This window comes from Canis aureus, chromosome 25 (genome assembly GCF_053574225.1).
Source record: "Canis aureus isolate CA01 chromosome 25, VMU_Caureus_v.1.0, whole genome shotgun sequence".
In the NCBI taxonomy this organism is placed as follows: domain Eukaryota; kingdom Metazoa; phylum Chordata; class Mammalia; order Carnivora; family Canidae; genus Canis; species Canis aureus.
The window spans coordinates 34,863,431-34,884,724 of record NC_135635.1 but is presented as its reverse complement, the minus strand read 5'-3'; the positions used below and the strand labels follow the sequence as shown (position 1 = coordinate 34,884,724).

General features: G+C 36.3%; 1 protein-coding gene across 2 annotated transcripts in view; it reads right to left on the bottom strand.

Annotated features, from left to right (window-relative positions):
* LRP6 (LDL receptor related protein 6) overlaps nt 1-21,294 on the bottom strand; it is a 166,714-nt gene that overhangs the window by 33,084 nt on the left and 112,336 nt on the right. For both annotated transcript variants that reach the window (XM_077871039.1, XM_077871038.1), the window contains 8 exons: nt 19,818-20,034; nt 18,960-19,249; nt 17,234-17,460; nt 14,890-15,074; nt 13,930-14,256; nt 6,839-7,041; nt 4,594-4,805; nt 3,325-3,515 (listed from right to left, as the gene is read on the bottom strand). In XM_077871039.1, coding sequence (XP_077727165.1) covers nt 3,325-3,515; nt 4,594-4,805; nt 6,839-7,041; nt 13,930-14,256; nt 14,890-15,074; nt 17,234-17,460; nt 18,960-19,249; nt 19,818-20,034 — 1,852 coding nt within the window. The remainder of the gene's footprint in view (nt 1-3,324; nt 3,516-4,593; nt 4,806-6,838; nt 7,042-13,929; nt 14,257-14,889; nt 15,075-17,233; nt 17,461-18,959; nt 19,250-19,817; nt 20,035-21,294) is intronic.

The window sequence follows — 21,294 nt, the reverse complement described above, 5'->3', positions numbered from 1 at the left end:
ACTCATATACTTCTAGTGGGGATTGTTTTTTAAAGATTTATTTATTTATTCATGAGAGACAGAGACAGAGAGGAAGAGACACAGGCAGAGGGAGAAGGAGGCTCCATGCAGGGAGCCTGATGTGGGACTCAATCCAGGGACTTTGGGATCATGACCTGAGCCGAAGGCAGCCGCTCAACCACTGAGCCACCCAGGCATCCCCTCCTAATGGGGATTTTAAGTTGATATAATCATTAAAGAGAAACCTGGATGTATCTATTCAAGGTGAATATATACATAACACAATTCTACTACAAGGTTTAGGCCACAGAGAAAAGTTCAAGTATCTGTATAAAAATACTCACTAAACCACTGCCTTTAATGCCAAAAAATGGGGAATAGCAGTTTAGAAAGACAGAATAAAGTACAGAATGATTCATACAATGAAGTACTAATTTAGTGCTGAAAATAACTAACAGAGTTATGGATCAACACAGATTATCTCAAAACCATAATATATCTGAAAAAAGCTAGCTACAAAGGAATACATAAGATTATATTCAGTTTAAAAAGTGAAAAAAATGGGGTGCCTGGGTGTCTCAGTGGTTGAGTATCTGCCTTTGGCTCAGGTCTGATCCTGGGGTCCTGGGACTGAGTGGTGTATCAGGCTCCCCAGGGAGAGCCTGGCTCTCTCTCTGCTTTTCTGTGTCTCTCATGAGTAAATAAATAAAATTAAAAAAAAATAAAAATAAAAAAGTGAAAAAAAGTTTTAAATAGCTATATGTGTATGTATGGTAACACTCACACACACAGAACAAAATATGCATGGCAATAAAAACATCAACAGTTACCTCGAGGAAAAGAGTGAGGAGAATAGAATTGGGAAGGGACACACAAGGGCTTTAAGATTCTAATTTTTCATCTCAAGGAAGAGAAGGAGGAAGGGAAGGAGTTCAAAAGCAAATATGGCTCCAAACACTAAGATTTAACAAAGTTGGATGGCAAGCACTTTATACTTTCTGTATGTTGGAACCATTTTACAAGGGCAGAAAAAAAGATGCATTAAAAAATAGAAGTTAAAGTGTTACTAATGACAGTGTTTCAGATTTTTTTTTCTTTTCTAAATTGTCTTTAATGGTATGTATTACCCTTATAACAAAAAATAAATGCCATAAATGAAAAGAAAGAAAGAGGGGGGAACCCCACCCTCAACACTAGTAAGAGAACACTGACATAAGTATTATTCAAATTATAAATGACATAAGATATACAGATGATCAGATGAGGGAAAGAATATACCATGTGAGGTATGTGTACACACATCCATAAATGCGTACATGACTGGAATCAGAGAAAGCATAATGGAAGGAGGCATTTGAGCCTGAAAAGATATCTTATAGTTTTTTTAAAAAAATTATAAATGTATTAAACATATAAAAACTCAAATGACATAGAAATAACATATTAGTATGCTAGCCTTCCAGGCCTTTCTCGAGGTGTATATGCTTGCCTATTCCTCGAAGAACATACAAACGTATATACCCATGTTTCTTTTTTTTTTTTTTTTTAAAGATTTATTTATCCATGACAGACACAGAGAGAGAGGCAGAGACATAGGCAGAGGGAGAAGCAGGCTCCATGCAGGGAGCCAATGTGGGACTCGATCATGCCCTAAACAAAGGCAGACACTCAACCACTGAGCCACCCAGGCATCCCTATACCCATATATTTCTTAATAGTATATACAACTATTGGTATGTGTGTATACGTACAGTGTCCACACATAGTATAAATACTTTTAGAGGGTAAGCTGCCATCAATTATAGTGTGTGTATACATATATAAAATTAATTTAAATTTTAAAACTTAGATTTTTTTTCCTTAAGATTTTATTCATGAGACATACAGAGAGAGAAGGCAGAGACACAGGCAGAGGGAGAGGGTTCCATGCAGGGACCCCGAGGTGGGTGGGACTCGATCCCAGGACCCCGGGATCACGACCTAAGTCGAAGGCAGACGCTCAACTGCTGAGCCACCCAGGCATCCCAAAAACTAGATCTTAATAAACATTGTTATACAACGTAATTTTTAAAAATTATCCTTCTATGTCAGTGCACACAGATCTATCTCATTTTTGGGGAATAATTGTAATATTCCATACACTTGACATAGCAAAGTGTATTTCTCTGTGACAGACTATTACTAATAATGCTCAGCAGTGACCTCTGTACAAATGGGTATTTCTGTAAAACAAACAAACAAAAACCTATCTAAGAGGGAAATTCACTGGCAAACTGTCTTCCAAAAAGGTCTTATCAATTCCATTTATACCAAAATGCATTGACAGCATGCCATTCTCTACCATTCTGACCAATGTTGGGTATAATCAACTTTAACATATTTTGGCCACTCTGATAGACATAGTTTATTATTTTAACTTCATTTACCTGATCACTAGTGAGGCCACATAGAGTATTTGGACATCAGAAATCAAAGGGGAAGTGAAATAACTATGATTGTAGACAGAGGTCTGAAGACAGATAAGAAAGTAAAAGTATATCTGAAGAACCAACAAATGATTTAATTTGTTTAAAACACCAGCAATGTTTAGATCATTTGAGTTTGATGATGGGTCTGTGAAAGGCAAACAGCAATGTAAGTATACAACTAGACTTTTTCTTCAGGTTATAAGACTATTCTGAACATTTTTTTAGTAGCAGTGACATGATTTAGTAGCAGTGACATGATTAGAAACCATGCTCAGAAAATCAATTTAGGAACAGTGTATAAACTTTCAGGGGGGAAAATCAGCAGGCAAGAGATTTCATTGGCTAGACCTCAGGCCAGAGAAGATGAGAACATAAACTAGAGCATAAGAATTAGGAAAGAAGTGATGCATTAAAAATATAGGGGATCCCTGGGTGGCACAGCAGTTTGGCGCCTGCCTTTGGCCCAGGGCGCGATCCTGGAGACCCGGGATCGAATCCCACATCAGGCTCCCGGTGCATGGAGCCTGCTTCTCCCTCTGCCTGTGTCTCTGCCTCTCTCTCTCTCTCTGTGACTATCATAAATAAATAAAAATTAAAAAAAAATTATAAAAAAAGAAATATATTATTTGTAGAGCCCAAATCAAGAAAATTAGGAAATTACTAGATAACAGAGGAACTAATCATGCTGATGGTTGAAGAAAAAGTGCTTTCCAACCAACATGATGCTAACTACCTGTTAGTAAGTAGAATCATAAAGAAATGTGCAAAAATAATACAATGGAAGAAAAATACAAATTCTAGTAACGAATCATCTTAATAACTCAAATTAAAATAAGGAAATACATTTCTTAGGTACCTGAGAGATCACTGCTTTCAATTCGCCGGAGATCTGAATCTGCCCAAAAAAGCTTGCCCAATCTGCTATCAAGGGCTAAAGCAATTGGTTTACTTAAGCCACTGAAAAAGAGGACCTCCCGTTCTGTTCCATCCAAAGCAGCCCGTTCAATTTTGGGAGACCTTTCCTGAAGATTGGTAAAATACATATACCTGAAGAGAAAGGAGAAAACAGTAAGTTCATTAAAATAAGAAACCATACAAAGTGAGAATATTCTTAAAAGGAGTAAAATATTTTAAAATCTTATTTTTAAATGTAGAATATATAATTTTTTAAAGGCCATGGGATACTTTTATTACTTTTAACAACAGTAACACAGAGTATATAGAAGTTCTTAGGAAACTAATTTCTTTTTTTCTTTGGGGAGTTAATTTTCATGGATTAATAAAATGAAGTGATGGGGCGCCTGGCTGGTTCCGTTGCTGGAGCATGGGACTCTTGATCCTGGGGTTGTGAGTTCATGCCCTATGTTGGGTGTAGAAATTACTTAAAAATAAAATAAAATAAAGTGATAGACACAGGCACACCTATGCTTTTGGAACATTACAGTATATATAAATAAAATAATTGTAACCAGAGAGACTTGAACACAAAATTTTAAATTCCTTCTCCAATTAGTCTATTTCATAACCAAAAATAAGTCACATGTGAATTATTTCTTATATTTAACTTCTATAGCTCATCTCTTTCCTATAACTCTTTTGCAATAAGCTACTTCTCTGCTGAACTGCTTATTCATTCAGTTGCAAATAAGTATTATTTACCAAATGTAAAGCTCTGTATTGAATGAAAGAAAATATACTAGTTCTTCTCATAAAGGAACCTAAAGTCTAGTAGAAAATACAACACTGAAAACAAGTAGAAGGTAGAGGACTAAGCATAACTAGAGAGGCATAGGTACAGAGTGCTGGGCATTTGGAAAAGGGGGAAATCACATCTGGCTCGGGTTGGGCAGATCAAGGAAAACTTCACAGAGGATGCTGCAGTGCAAAGGGTCCTGAAGGCATGGTTAGGAATGAGAACTACAGCAATAGTGACTACAGAAAGAAATTCTAGGCAGTAAAATCAGAGAAAGCAAGGATATAAGAAAATGCAGGGGCAGGTGGATGGCAAATATCAAGTTTTTCACTAGAGTACAGGATACTTAAAGGTAAACAACAAAGGAACAGAAAGGAAGGCTGATGAGGGTCTCAGATGCGAAGATATCTGTGTGCAGCTTCAGCAACATACCCCTTCTCCGGGTTTACCACAATGGCTCGAGGTCTGTCTTGCTCTCCTTTCAGTACCACTCCAATTGATCTCCCATCTAATCTTGTTACATTAATGACATTGGTGGCCTCACAAGTCCAGTAAATGTAGCGGCTATAAATATCAATGCTGAGGTCATAGGGTTGTATTTCTAGGTTCTGATTTGGAACTGAGCTCACAACCACAGTAAAGCCCTAGGGATAGAAAAAGACATACACAGAGAAAATCAGACTCCAAGCTGGGGAACCCTGAGGTGATCACTCACAATGCTTACACGTACATACATGGTTACAAACCTGAGAAGGAAATCTCAAGTCACTGGACATTTCGTACTAATACATTTTGTAATGTGTAATGTGCTTTTCTGCTACCATACATTTCAAATGTTCCCTCTGGTTTTTAATGACATGGGGCAGATAAGAGAGCTGAGGCCATATTAGGTGCTCTAGGAACGTATTAGTGCATTGATAAGAACTGTCTCCTGTAAACAGGAGAGGACAGCAGCTAGAACCACCCCTCAGAAATACCATTAAAGTGGTGGTTCTCAACTCAGGGCATTTCGCACTGTGTGGAGACACTCTGGATTGCCACACCAGGGGGGCATAACTGACATCTAGTGGACAGAGGTCAAGGATGCTGGTAAATAGCTTACTATGTGCAGGTCATCCCACCACAACAAAGAATTATACAGCCTAAAAAATGTCAATTGTGCTGAAGGGAAAAACTCTGTAGAGAAATACACCAATTAGGGCTATAAACCACATCTACCACTCATGTCTTTCTCCAATCCTCAAACCACTGAAAAACAATCTTTTTAACAAAGCAATTAGAGAGGTTCAGTTCATCTGTGTTCTACCTGAATAAGTTATATTTCTTTTACTTGGCAACTCTGAGTTAACATACCCTTTAATGAGGCTATCTTGTTTATCTGCTGTGTCCTTGGCTGTATAGTAACATCTATAATTTCTCTCTACTATTTACCAGCCTGTTGGCTCTGGCTCTATACCGTGGAAGGTGCATCTGTGATATACCACTATAACTGTTATCTCCTTAATAATCCCTCAAGAGCCTCTAAATACATTATTTCCTTGCCTTTTTTGTGGGATATTAAGACATATCAAAAATTAGTAATCCAATCACCCTAAATTTTGATACAGTCAAAATACAAGATCACTGTTATAAGGAAGACAAATAAGCAAACCCATTCTAAAACTGCTTAGTCACAGAAAGAAAGTCACATAGTATAGATAACAGTATGCAAATTGTGACTGGTATGTAAGTATAGACAAGATTTGATGATAATATTTTCTTCTTCTTTTTTTTAAAGATTTTATTTATTCATGAGAGACACACAGAGAGAGGCAGAGACACAGGCAGAGGGATAAGCAGACTCTATGCAGGGAGCCCAATGTGGGACTCGATCCTAGGACTCCAGGATCACCCCCTGGGCTGAAGGCAGGTGCTAAACCGCTGAGCCACCCGGGCTGCCCTGATGATAATATTTTCATTCTCACTCTATAGTCACCAAATAATAGCCCCCCCCCCCATCATCAGGTTAGTGATAACATATCCTAGATGTTTTTTAATTTAATGAGAATGTGTTATATGTTTCCTGTCCTTTAAACTTTTTAAAATTGTTAATAAAAGTGTTATTTACTAAGTCTCTACCTACTATGTAACAGATAATGGGATATGTGCTTTTCATAGTTTTCAGCTAAAGAGTTCATAAGAGGGGTGCCTGGGTGGCTCAGTCAGTTATGCAGCCTACTTTTTGATTTCGGCTCAGGGTCCTGGAATCAAGCCTCATGTCAGGCTCTGCTCTCATCCCTCCTGCCCGGCTCTCTTGCTTTCTCTCAAATAAATAAATAAATCTTAAAAAAAATATTCCTAAGAATCCTAGTAAGTGACAGAGCAAAGATCAAAACCAAGGTCGATTTGATTTCAAAGCTTCTAACATTCCATATAAATGAAACCATAGTGGAAAAAACTATATAAACAAATATGAGTGGCAGTGACAAAGTCATTACCAACATATGAACATAAATTTTCCTTATACAATTTTTATTCCAATAATATTATCGTTATCAAGGATTATTAGGAGGAAAAAAGCTACTAGGTCCAGAATTTCAGTTTTTCTTTCTCTCACTCAAGAAATAAGTAAAATAGGGTGGTTGGTTACTGTAATTACCAGGCAAAAGAAGAGATTTCGAAATGAACCCGGAATTACCTGGCTGCCATCTTCTTGTGCTTTTCGGATCATGTTTTGTCGTGAGTCAATCCAATAGAGTTGCTTGTCCAGTGGGTCATAATCAATGGCCCGGACATTCCGAAGACTGTGGATAGGAAGGATGATGTCAGGGCTCTGCTGCTCATCAATCACCATGCGGTTGATGGCACTCTTTTGACTGAAGAGCAGGAAAGTAGTTGGAGCTTAAAGGAAAAAAAGAGCAAATTTGAAACAAAATTACTCTAAGCCTTGTTATCATCCAAATATTTGATAGCCTATTGTCTGCATCTCATACAAAACAGACACAGATGCTGAAGAGGTAAGGCTGAAGATAAAACCCTTGGAATGTCCCCAGAAACTCTCCTCAAGGTTACCCTAATCAGCACTATGCTACCAAATCAGTTATGAATTTACCCAGTGATACAGGTCTCTAGCCTATTTTGTTCCATCTTGTCCAGAGTTTATAAAAGAGGAAAAAAATATAAAAAAAATAAAGAAAGAAAAAATAAAAGAGGACTTGATTTCAACAAAGCATTGATAAAGATTATCAAAATTTTCATCTACAAAGCAAATAATTCTAACTCTTCCATAACCTATTCTTGTGGGTGGCAGAACCATGGTCAAAGCAGAAATTTCACTGGTCAAAGCAGAAATTTCAAGGTTGGTTTTAATCTCAGCTCTCCCATTAATCTAATCATTTGATCATAACTAAGTTACTGAACCTCTTTGGATCAAAGTTTGCTCTACTCTAAAATAAGGTTATAGCTATCTTGTCCTGCTCACTGAGTTGCTTTAAGAATTTTACAACATATATGAACACACTTTAAAAATTACAAGGTTAGTTATGTCAATTATACCTCAATGAAAAATTATATAAATGTAAAGTAAAAATAACTACTGTTTATTATATCAGTAGTAGCAGTAATAAATTTGGTATTGGGGTTCCTGGGTGGCTCAGTTGTGTTAAAGGCGGCTGCCTTCGGCTGAGGTCATGATCCCAGGGTCCTTGGGTATCCCGCATCACCCATATTGGCTCCCTGCTGAGCAGGCCATCAGCTTCTCCCTCTGCCACTCCCTCTGCTTATCCTCAGGCTCACTCTCTTTTTGCCAAATAAATAAATAAAATCTTTTTTTAAAAAATAAGGTTGGTATCAATAGAAATTAAATCCTCATGGATTGCAGATACAAGTTTTATTTTGCATTCTGTGTATGTTATACTTACAAGGAGAGAGAGCCAGTAAAATCTATCTTCCTCCTCTCTCTCTCATACACATAAAACTAGTAAAAACAAATACTTTATAGTCATTATCTCTAATTCTCATAAAAAATATTCTGTTCTTATGATGTCCTAAATTTATGAAATGGAGAAATGCAATAGAAACTAAATTTCCCATTTCTGGGACTAAGCCACTGATTACTATATAATTACTTTTAATGCAGGAAAATATCTAGAGAACAACAGAATTTTATAGCGCTACTGACAACTTCAAAGTCTATCAGCATTTTGAAAATCTTCATTAAAACATACATATATAAATTCCATAATTATACTCTATTCTTTTGATATTCAGTCATCACCTGAATCCAGTAGAATTTTGTCCTTCTCATGGATATAAACATAAATGGCCAATCCAGAACTCCTTACTTTATTTCCTCCTAACCCCCATTCTTTACAACTCCATTATGTGTGGTTCCCTGGTTTACTTTACATTTACGCCCAAATGTACACTGGCTTCAATCCAAAGAAACTCATTGGTATTCATAAAGAAACTTGGTATTCACAACACTGAAATTCTTTTTTATTTTTTTAAGTGAAGCATAGTTGACACACAATGTTACGTTCACAACACAAGAATTCTGCTTTATGTAAATTCTTCACTGGCTAAAAGCCCATAGCCAGTTTGGAAGATTTAAAACTATTTCAATGATCCCATGGGAACCCTCCATTATCTGGAATCAACTCCCTCACATATTGACTTAACAACTTTTAGCAATTTCAGTAGAATCCATGCCTTAAGTAGTAAAAATACATGTCACAACAGAGTTGCTATCTTTTTTCTTTTTAAAGAATTATTTTTTGGCAGTACTACTTTCTTGTAAATCAAGGAAAGGGGGGAGGGGAGGCTCTAAACTAAGTTTCTAACTGAATAATCACCACTTATACAAAGATATACAATGAGGCTTAGACTCCAGAGTTTTAGTTGCCAGCTTTTCCTGTGTGGGAAACAATCAAATATATATTTGACTTCTACAATGCACTGGGTACTTTTTTTTTTTTTGAGTCCAGTTTTAACCTTCAATTAGAGTCTACAGTTAGGTGTTCTAGAAATGTAGATTAAGACAAAGCCATATATGGCTTCAAAGAAAAGCTTGTTTCAAAAAGCCTATGGATGACATTAACAACTACAATTAATTGGCTCAATATCTCTAAGAGGGAGCTAATGTTCTGACTTATTTCAGTGAAGACTTGATTAGTCATTCCATGCTTAAAGCGACAAAGAATATGCAATTTTGTAAACCTAAATCCATCTAATTTATATAACCATTAACTCCCTTATCTCCTGCAAAATGGTAATTTAAAAACTGTCATACAGGCTGAGATTTGCATTCTCACAATGAAGACAGCCACATGCATAAGTTGGGGGGTGAGGTGTTAAGTAGGAGGGAGGTTTTCAGCTCTTTGGAAGGTTGTTCACCTGTAGCTTAAAGAGAGGTGATGCTCCTGTGTAAGAACTTCATAAACTAACTATAAGGCCAAGTCCATGCAACTGACTGTGCCATTTGTGCACTGTGCCGTGGGCACTGAGTAGGGACCAAGGTCTAGTCCACACTTCATTAGCCAAGCTATGCACGTGTGTGTCTATGACTGCCCAAAGGAAACATCTTTTCCTAATTTGCACAGTGGTACCATAGAGACCAGCCACCTCAGTACTGAGCAAGGGATTCCACAATTTGGCTTCCTGTTTCTTCCCTAACTTAATCTCTTTATTTACTCTGTTCCAGTGGCACTGCTCCCTCCTCGGGCCTTTGCATTTACTATCCCCTTTACTTAGGTCTTCTCCCAAATATCCACCTAGTTCATCTCCTTACCTCCCTCAGTTCTTGACATAATGTCACTTTATCAGTAAGGATTTCTCTGATTATCATATTTAATGTTGCAATCCTCATCCTCACGTTTTCTTACTCTTAATATTTCTCTGTAACATTTATCTCCATCTAATACATGGTATAGTTTACTTATTTGGTTCATTATCTGTCCACTAGAATAGAAGCTCTATGAGGGCAGAGACTGATGTCTATTTCATCCACTGCTACATTTTCCACTGGCTCAAACAATGTTCAGTATGTAGCAGACATCTAATAAATAATTCATTGAAAGAATAAATGAATACACACACATGATGCAATAAACATTAGATGACAATAACTATGGAGAGCCCTGTGGCCACCACTTTTTAAAGTAAAAGAATAAGATGATTTCAGAGAATTGAGAAGGAAAAGAAACAAACATTTATTTAGGACTTCCAACATGTCCTTTATCATTCTAGATGTTAATCTCCAAAATTATCACCTTCATTTTTAGGTAAGCAAATTCAGAAAGGTTAAGTTTTTCCCCAAGGTCACAGAGCTATCAAATGGAAGATCATATGTATTCTTCCAAGTCCTGTCCTGTCTTCATCCTTTTTTAATAATGATTTCTTGAATCATTACTATTTATCAAGCACTATTCTAGGCACCTAAGATATATCAGTGAAAACACAAAACAAAACAAAAAAGCTACTTCAAGGAGTTTATATTCCAAGAGACAGAGAAAAAGCAGTTAACATAATAAAGAAGTTATAATATGTAAATATTAGAGTACATAAATTATATAGGATATCAAAGAGTGATAAATGTTACAGGAAAAAGAAAAAGCACAGGTAAAGAACACTGGCTAATACATCTCTACACAAATATTAAATAGTACTCATTATAGAAAGAGCATACAACAGAAAGCTTCTTGAAACATTAGTGATCTATCACCAAAAGGTAGCCAAAGACAGATACTAGAAACACTCAGCACTGATTTCTCATAGCCTTCACTCACCAACTAATATGCACAGATAAAAGCAGCTAAAATAATGATCTCCAAAGGTCTTTCCATTGTCCCTTTGTCTCCATCCTCCATTACTACCTCTATGTTCTCCTTCCATTCAAAGTCAAACTTCTTTAAAAAACATACCTCTTTCCCTTTCTCCATTCACATTTTGACCAACTCTATCTTTCACCGTTATTTCCCTGCAATTACTCTCTTTCAGGGTTACTAATAACCTCCTTACTCAAAAATCCAGAAAATTCTATTTTAGGATTCACTTAATCTCTCAGCAGCATTCAACATAGTACTTTTTGGGAACAATCTTATTTCTGATGCCACTATTCTCTCCTGCTTTTCCTTTGACCTCTTTGGCTGTTGCTTTCCCTTCTCAAATTGAGTTCCTTAGGTTACCAGATCCTTTCTCTATACCAGGAGTTGGCAAACTATGGCCCATAGCTGTATCTTGGCCTGCTGCCTGTATTTGGAATAAAGTTTATGGGAATTCAGACACATTTTAGAAATGTCTTGATAATGGCTGCTTTCATGGTACAGTGGACAGAGGTGAAGAGGTTTGAGAAACTATGATTCACAAAGCCTAAATATTTACTCTCTAGCCCTAACAGAAAGTTTGCTGACCCCAACTCTAAACCTTCTCCCTAAATAATCTTTTTTTTATATAAAGATTTTATTTATTTATGAGAGAGAGAGAGAGAGAGAAAGAGGCAGAGACACAGGCAGAGGGAGAAGCAGGCTCCATGCAGGGAGCCCGATGTGGGACTCGATCCTGGGACTCCAGGATCACGCCTTGGGCATGAAGGCAGGCGCTAAACCGCTGAGCCACCCAGGGATCCCCTCCCTAAATAATTTCATCCATTTTAAGCATATGCTAGCAATTCCAAAATTTATCTACTATCTCATGTTTCCTCCCCTCTCTCCAATCACCTATTTAATGTATCTATTTCAATGTCCCATAGGAAAATCAATCTAATATGCCAAAAATTAAACTTTTTATTTCATTCTGAAAACTAGTTTTCCTCTCTAGTCTTCTTGTCTCCTATCTAAACTATTCAAACCTAAAATCTAAAAGTCATCCTTGCTTATTTTCCCTTTCTTCCCTCACATACAACCCATTAACAAGTTCTGTTCACTCTAGCTTCAAAATACACCTTTAATCCAGCTTCTTTCCATCACCACTGCTACCATCCCAAGCAAGTCTACCTGATTACCACACCAGTCTAGTTGACGTCCCTGCTACCACGCCTTTTTCTCTTCGAATACATTCTATACAGCAATCAAATCATGTTATGTCTTAATTTTCATAGCAACCTTACATGGTAGTTATTATTCCCATTTACAAATGGGAAATTTAAGACTTAAAAAATTTATGTGACTGGGGGCACCTGGGTGGGTCAGTTGGTTAAGCATCTGCCTTCAGCTCAGGTCATACATGATCTTAGGGTCCTGGGATTGAGCTTCACCTCTGGACTCCCACTCAGCGGGGAGTCTGCTTCTCCCTTTCTCTCTGCCCTGCCCCAATGCCCTACTCACTCATACTGTCTCTCTCTCAAATAAATAAAAATCTTAAAAAAAAAAAGTTTATGTGACTAGCTGTAGTAAAACACAAAACTAATATGCGGCAAAGACTCCAAATCATTAAACTATCAACTCATACTGTTGTTTTTCACAGCTGAAGCCTTGTGTCTGAACACAATGAATCCTTTCCCATGTGACTTCTTATACTTTCAGGCACATAATAAAGTAATTTCAATAGTTAACTAAATAGTTAATGATTATTATATGTAATATTTGTTATATTATTTAATATATAATTATAGAATATATAAATGTTATATTAAAATATACTTATTTTACATTATTCATATGTAATATTTTCTATATTATAAATATATGTTATATAAAACTACTAATACTTGAATAGTATTAGTTAATCTAATACCCTATAGGAGTTTTGTTACCATCTATGCTAGTCAGTCATAATCCTAACATGTCTCTACCATGAATTTACTCTTTCTTTGAGAAATCTCTATTTCTTTATCCTATCTACCAATTAGTTCTTGTCTACCCAACAAGACACAGGCCTTGGGACACCTGGGTGGCTCAGTGGTTGAGCGTCTGCCTTTGGCTCAGGGCCTGATCCCAGGATCCGGGATTGAGTCCCAGATCGGGCTCCCTTCAAGGAGTCTGCTTCTCCCTCAGTCTGTGTCTCTGATGAATAAATAAACCTTTAAAAAAAAAAAAAAAAAAAGACATGGGCCTTCACATATACTTGAACCATAAACCAACTTTCTCCAAGGCAACAATGTCTGTTTACAGTGTTTTGCTATTAGTGCTGTGTGTATGTGGTTAATGTATGTTTAATATAAGTATTGCTAATATTTAAATATCAGAAGATATTACAGCCAAAAAAAAAAAAAATTCTGGATTCATGACTGGATGAGGAGATCTACTAACATCAATTGAAATTAAGTAGCGACCACCCACTATGTTCAGAGCATGTGCTCTCTAGTTCCCATATATTTACAATGTTTCATACAGGGCTAAATTTACTCAGATGCATTTTCCACCTGGCCTCTTATACACTTCAGTTTTTTATCTTTAGTCTATTCTATGAACTTCAAAGGACAAAGAGGTTGTATTTTGAAGATTCTTTATTGTACTGTTTATACTGCTTTTTTATAAAAATGAATATAAATTATGTATAGCAATGCATGACTGTCTTTTTCAATATGCAATTGTGCACTAAATATTTAATGCTTCAAAGTAAAAGATTTAATTTTTCTATAACAATTTTTCTATAACAGCAACTAGCTATCATCAAATAGTGAGTTACAAAAACTTGTATTTTTCCATCTTTATTCCTTCTCTTTTGTTAGACAAATGATCAATTCTGGACTTCTACAACTTTTAACCCTAAAAGAACATGAACTACACAGTGTTTTCAAAATCCTGCTTTCTCCTCAAATTCTAGTTTGCTTTGGGGAGAAATGCAGCTTACCACTACAAGTCCTGTTGTCGGCATTAAGAGAGTAGTGGGCAGGACATCCACAAACAAAACCTCCTACTGGAACAGCCAAGCAGAGGTGGGAGCAGTGCCCATTGCTGGAAGCACACTCATTCCAGCCCGCCTGCCGAGAGGAGTGAAAGACGAGGATGTCCATCACATAATCCAAATGGCCCTGAATGATGGTGCGGTTTTGGCCACTGGTTTTGTTGGCACGTTCAATGCTGCGTCGGCTCCAGTCGGTCCAGTAGATGTAATCTTGGTACTGAGTTAAGCCAAAAGGATGAGGCAAATCATCTGCTATAACTTCACGGTTGAGTCCTATTTTCAGAACGGCAGTAGACAGGGGAGAATCAGAGGTATGAAACATGTGAGGGTATACGTCTTATTGGCAAAAAGAAAAAAAAGTTGTAACTCAGAAAATATTACATTTGTAAGCAATTTAAAATAGAACATTTTATTTAAAAGCAATTTAAAAACCAGACCAGTCCTCTGAAATCAATCTATCTGCAGTCTGACCCCATGATTCAAACTTATATTCTTGCTATAAATCACTGAGTTTGTTAAAACTTCTACAAATGGTCTATTTTGACTACAGTCTTACTTTTCTCCATAAGGGTCTACAAGTTGAACTTTTCTTCTTCCTTCAATAAAAAGATGGAAATGAATATACTTATTTTACTAGTACAAAAAGTCACTTCAGGAATATCTAGGGAGTTATAAATTCTATTACAAGCCCAATAATAATGAAATTTCCACAAAATAAAGAGATGCGAATCCAAGTACCTGGCCCACTATTAACAATAATAAACAGGACACAATAAGAGACAGAGGAAGAATCTAGACATTCATATGATGTTCTATTAATAGTCCTAACCAATGGTAAAGAGCAGCCACAGATTTTTACACAGAAAGAACATACTATCTGCCTGAATAAAAAGAAGTACAGCTTACCAAGCATATTCGAAGATTCTATTAAGTTAGTGTCCAGGTCTGTCCAATAAAGCCTCCTTTTAGCATAATCAATAGTTAGGCCATTTGCCCGCCCCACATTTGGAACTAATGTAGTACGTTCACTTCCATCCATGGCAGCTCTGTCTATCTTAGGTTTTCCACCCCATTCAGTCCAATACATAAATCTAAATTCAAAACAACAGATATTTAACATTTCACTTTTGATTATTTGGGAGAAAGGGTCATATTCATGCATAATAACTAAAGAAAATACACATTAAATCAAAGAAATTGATAAAACAGAATCATGGTTATAATTTTTTCAATTATTTTGGCACCCTCAACAAAATATTTTTTTTCTCATATCCTAAAAAGGAAGTGAGTCAGCTTTCTTTAGTCTTTCCAATGAATTTGTTCCATCCAAAACCCAGAAACTGGAAACAAACCAATGATTTCCTTACTGCAGCTCTTGCATTTATAAATCTAATATTCAAGATACCAAAAAATTAAAGCTCTAAGCTCAGAATCTGATTTCATTTCTGAATATTTTCTTTTTATATTTTTCCAAACACAAGTAATTTGAGTTTTCAAATTTTTAGACTTCTTTTTTGACTTGCATAATCACTCTCCCCAAAAACAAGTTGCAGGAGTACATCAAAGGTAAAACTTAATAGCCTTTAAATGAAGTTAAAAAGCAAAATTTGAAATGCATTTTGTCACACAGTGTAAGGATACATACTATATGTATAAAAGCAATGAATCACCCTTTATCAAGTCAGCTGGGCAGTGACACTACTACTATAATCCCTGTGAAATTTTAAAACGCTCTCTTGCTTTTGTTTTATTTTTTCAAGTTTTCCACATTATACTTAGAGCAGCCCCATAGTATAGGCTTTTTACAGATGTAAAGAGGCCAAAGCAATAAAAGACATGTGAATGATCTCATTTCTTCAACTCAGTCACGTGGCAGAGTGAGAACTAGAAACTAATCCTTAGCTAAAGGCTTTTTCAATTAAACTAGTAACTAGTTCTGAGACATTCTGAATATGGGGACTAGGAAAGCACTTCACATGCCAACTCTCATCAAGTATCTGAGTACAGACATTTACTCATTAGCTTGTCAGCTGATGGCTGACTTGGTAACAATGCATGAACACACTTCTGAAAATTAAAGTTAGTCCTGGGCTCACTCTGTATTCACATTTGTCAGGTGACAGGCATGTGCACACAAGAAGCAAGGAGAAACAACTGTGAGAGAAATGTCAGTTGCCATAAACTAGAGTCCTTAGTCTCAACTATTGAAGTTATCTATCTGGTAGCTCATGCTTGGAATCAAGATCACCGTAATCCAATCACAACATGTCAGCACAAAGAACTTTCTTTGCTATGGCCTTCTAACTAGATGGTAACTAGCTGATAATGCAATTAATGTGATTTCAAAGAAACTTTTTAAACTACAGATATGGTAAATATGCTTATATGTTCTCATTGTTAACTTTTGCTTTTGAAAGTGGAATTATTCTTCAAATTTCAGATTTCTTAGCTGTTGGCTTTCTAAAACTTGCTAAATCATGTCAGAGGATCACTTATCCTTGAAACACAATGTCATGTTATAAATAAACAACTATTTATTTATTGAAAAGTTTACTATTTAATATCAAAGTTTCTCTAAGCTTCTAAACATGATCAAACTAATTGTCCATTTTGAATCAATGAATATTCTAAAATGGAGCTTTTTAAAATACAACTAATTCTTAGTATATGGAATTATTTCAGTGGGTTTTGGAATCTGGTTTAACCTGAGAGAGTATGCAAGCAAATGCAAACTTGGTATCTTCAGAAAGGCTGTTTATTAGCATATAAGTATGCCGGGTAATTTATAACACTAATCCATTTCACTAATCTTTCTCTACCTAATGTTAATAATGACAAAAGTAAAATTTAGCTAATAAGTAATTCTAAATCAGTGAAATCTCCACTAATGGGTTTTAAAGATTCTGTTTGTTTATTTTAGAGAGAGACAGTGAGTGCACAAGTGCAACCAGGGGGAGGGGGAGGGAGAAAAGAGAAAGAGAATCTCAAGCAGACTCCATGTTGAGCGCAGAGCCCAAAGTGGGGTTTGATCTCACAACCCTCAGATCATGACCTGAGCCAAAATCAAGAGTCAGACGCTTAACTGAATGAGCCACCCAGGTGCCCCTCAACTAATGGGTTTTAAAATAAAGCCTACTACCTATGGTTTAGTTATTAGAGTCCTAAATAAGCACTACTTAAGACATCAAAGATATAATGCATAACCAGGCCATGTATAGTTGCAAAAAATGCATGCATCAAAGTTGTTTACCCTTCAGCAGGGTCCAGTGCAAGAGCTCTGGGACTATCTAGGTCTTTCCACACCAAAACCTGTCGGTGCTGCCCGTCTAGCTTTGACACCTCAATTCGATTCGTTCCTGTGTCAGCCCAGTACAAGTTCTTTCCGAGCCAGTCTACTGCCATGCCTTCTGGGTAATCCAAGCCGAATTCTACCACATGTTCCAGTGCACTGCCATTCATAAAGGCTCTGCTGATGGTCTGCAAAAATAACAGTAACAACCGAATCACAAGGCTTAAGTACAAAACACCATCCAGAAAGAGTATTTGTTTTGGTTTTTGCTGGTTGGGAGGATTCAGAAGAGCCAGAGGCATAGTTTCTTAATTCACATATTTTACAAGCACAGAAAAAACCTGATGTCAATCTCTAATAAATTCAACTGTGACCTCAAGTTTTACTATCAAAGCCAGGGAGAAATTTTTGTAATTCTTAAGGATCAAAAATTTATTCCAGTAAGACAGTAGAATGATTTTGCCTTCAAAATCTATTAGTAATCTATTAGTAATCAAGTGAAAAAAAAGATATGACCAGAATGTTGTAGACTCATAACTGGTAGTCAGCTTCCTGAAGGTTCTTGAGAGTATGCCATGTCATCATGTCAATCTGAAAATATCCCAACAACTTTATCCATTATAAAATGTATATAACCATTATCACATTATTACCACTGTAACTCTGAATCCTCCCAAAATTTAAAGTAATAATAGCTGCTACTTCTTAGCAAGCATTGCCTTAAGTACTTTGTATACATTTATTTTCTCATTTAATCCTCAAAATAGCCCTGCAAGATAAGTATTATCTCCATTTTCAAGATGAGGAAATTTAGAAGGCCATACAATACAAGCCAAAATATATTTATTTACTTCATTTATTCACTCAATTAATAGATTTTACTGATCATTAGAATTCAACTCTAGCTCCAATACCCATGGTATTTGCAAATTAGACAAATTTTACACAAGTTATCTCAAATAAGCCCAAAACAATCTAGAAGTACAAAAGATTATTCTCCAGATTTTCTGGTCAGGAGTTCTTTCTTCCTATTGATTCAGTATGCTTTTTGATATTTATTTTAGGAAAAAGCTATACTCTAACTCAAATTGGTGTTTTCTACCTCAGCCAGACTACAAAATTTTGTTTAAAATAAATTAAGAGTCAAGTCTCTAGAAGTCATTTATATGGGATAAATAACTGCTGACTCTTGTAGAAAATATCACTCATCATCCTCAAATAGAAAAAAAGTAGAAGGGATCCCTGGGTGGCGCAGTGGTTTGGCGCCTGCCTTTGGCCCAGGGTGCGATCCTGGAGATCCGGAATCGAATCCCACGTCGGGCTCCCGGTGCATGGAGCCTGCTTCTCCCTCTGCCTGTGTCTCTGCCTCCCTCTCTCTCTCTCTCTCTCTCTCTGTGACTCTCATAAATAAATATAAATTTACAAAAAAAAAATTAAAAAAAAGAAAAAAAGTAGAAGATTATATCTTGCAGATTTAAAACACTCAAGCAAAATATCCTGTATTTTAAAAAGCACTTAATTAAATAATGAATGGACCTTCTCTTTGACGTCCTTTAAAAAGTTAAGGGCTTTTGTTGAATTCTGCCTATTAAGCAATGAAGGAGAGTGATCATAGCATGAAGACTCAGACATTTTGTAAATTTTCCCTTCTAGTCTTCAGTTTTAACATTCTTGTTCTTGGGCTAACCTTGAGTGATATATCGGTCCAGTAAATGCGGTTGTCAGTTACATCAAAATCCAAAGCAGAAGCTTCTTTGACACCAGTGAGAGGAATGGCCACATTATTATTGTTAGTTTCCAAAGAAATTCGCCTAATATCTGCTCTCCGTGAAAACAAAAGGAAAGCCTCTGGGACAATGCAGGTTTTCATGTCACTGATGAGTTCAAAGCCAATGGGGCAGGCACAGCGGAGGCCCTGAGGCCTATAGAGGCAAAGATGGCTACATCCCCCATTTTCCTCAGCACAGGGGTTGGAACCTAAAAGATACATTAATTAAAAAAGGGCATAGAGGGACGCAAACATCGACACAATCAACACATGTTCACTTAAAAATGACTAGGGTGTGGTTCACAAAGACGTATGATTATATCTGCTCCCAAATATACATTCAAGTCTAATCTCATAAAAAATACTATTAACAGGGAATAAAAAGCCAGGCACAATGGCACAGGCCTGTAGTCTCACCTACTCGGGAGACTGAGGCAGGAGGAATACTTGAACCCAGGAGTTCTGACGTGTAGTTTATGAACAATGCCACTCAGCTGCCCATACTAAGTTAGCATCATATGGTGACCTCCTGGGAGCAGTATACCACCAGACTGCCTAAGGACCAGTGCACTAGTCAAAGTCAGAAATGGGACCATGTACTACATTTTAAGTACAAAGCCTACATTTAAAAGGCTATTCCTGGTTAAAAAAGAATTAACAGATGATTTCTACATTCCCATAACACATCAACAATTTACATTGCCGCTTTACAAGCCACTATTTCTATATTTTCTCATTCCTGGTTTCCACCTCTGAGAGAATTTTGGAATTACTTACCAATGATTCGATGAACATTTGTGGCCTTTAGGCCCATGAGGTCAGGAAGCTGATCTATGATGATTTCCCTTTCTGCACTTCGTTTGTGTACTCTTTCGATGCTACGCCTCTGCCAGTCAGTCCAGTAAACATAGTCACCCAACAAAGTAAACCCAAATATGTGAGGAATTTTATCTTCCACTAGTACTCGTCTCCCAGTGCCATCAGTATTCATAACCTTCAAGTTTAAGTTTAAAGACAAGAAGTAAAGATGTGTAATTAATCTTCAAACGTATATAAAAATAACCAATCCAACTGCCTGCTGTATCAAAACTGAAAAGTGTCATCTTGGTTATACCTATTACAGTGCTTTCTTTTACAAAAAGACAGCATGCTAATTTAACAAGAATGATTTTAAATACTCAGTAGAAGCTCATTTTTATCTCTATTTCTACAATTTCAATAATTATTACCCTTCTAAAAATTCTAGCAATGTTAGTTTACGAATTTATCTCTATTAACTATGTAAAACTTAAAAAAATAAGTTAACTTAAATTTGCTTGTACATTTTTTTAATATTCTAATGTACCTTCCTATACATTATATTACATATTTTGTTTAATATATTTTTCCTGAGAGTTCTGTCTTTTTTACAGTGAAAGAAACCGAGATTCATATACGATCACACAGCTTAGAAACATAGTTATTATATATATATATTTTTTTAGATTTTATTTATTTATGCATGAGAGACTCAGAATGAAAGAGGCAGAGACACAGGCAGAGGGAGAAGCAGGCCCCATGCAGGGAACCTGATGTGGGTGGGACTTGATCCCGAGACTCCAGGATCATGCCCTGGGACGAAGGCAGGCACTCAACCACGAGCCACACAGGCGTCCCAGTTATTATCTTTTTTAGGACTCCTTCCACTTACTATATTTATTTCATTGTTTTTGTTTAAATTTTTTTGAGAGCCTACAGATAAAAGGCTCTCAATATATCTCTCAGTCTCCTAAGATTATAATTGTAAATGTATCTGGAGTTTATAACACTTTCTGAAACTAAGTTTCGAGTAACTATGACATACCTACTCTTTCCAACTACCCTATACAGCAACATTATTAAATTAATTCTGACAGTCTCATTAAAAACTTCAGTAATTTCCTAGAAGTGGCAAAGACATCTTTTCTTTCCTTGACATTCCAGCAACATGTACTAATCTTCTGTTGTAAAAGATGGAGTAAGTCTTTTTCCCCCAACCCTCCTAAGAACAGTATCATAATCTTTTATGCAAGTATTAATTTTATCATAAAATTAGTAGAAAATAGTCTGTGTAAGTCAATACTGTGATCGCCTAAATGGAATGACAACCAGATGTTATCTTTATCTCTCCTCTCTAAAATTTTAAAATTCTTGCTGACTTTCCAAGAACAGCCAAATCTTGAAAACAAAGTACTTAACAATTGAGTGAGCAAAACTGTGTATATCCTTGTATTTT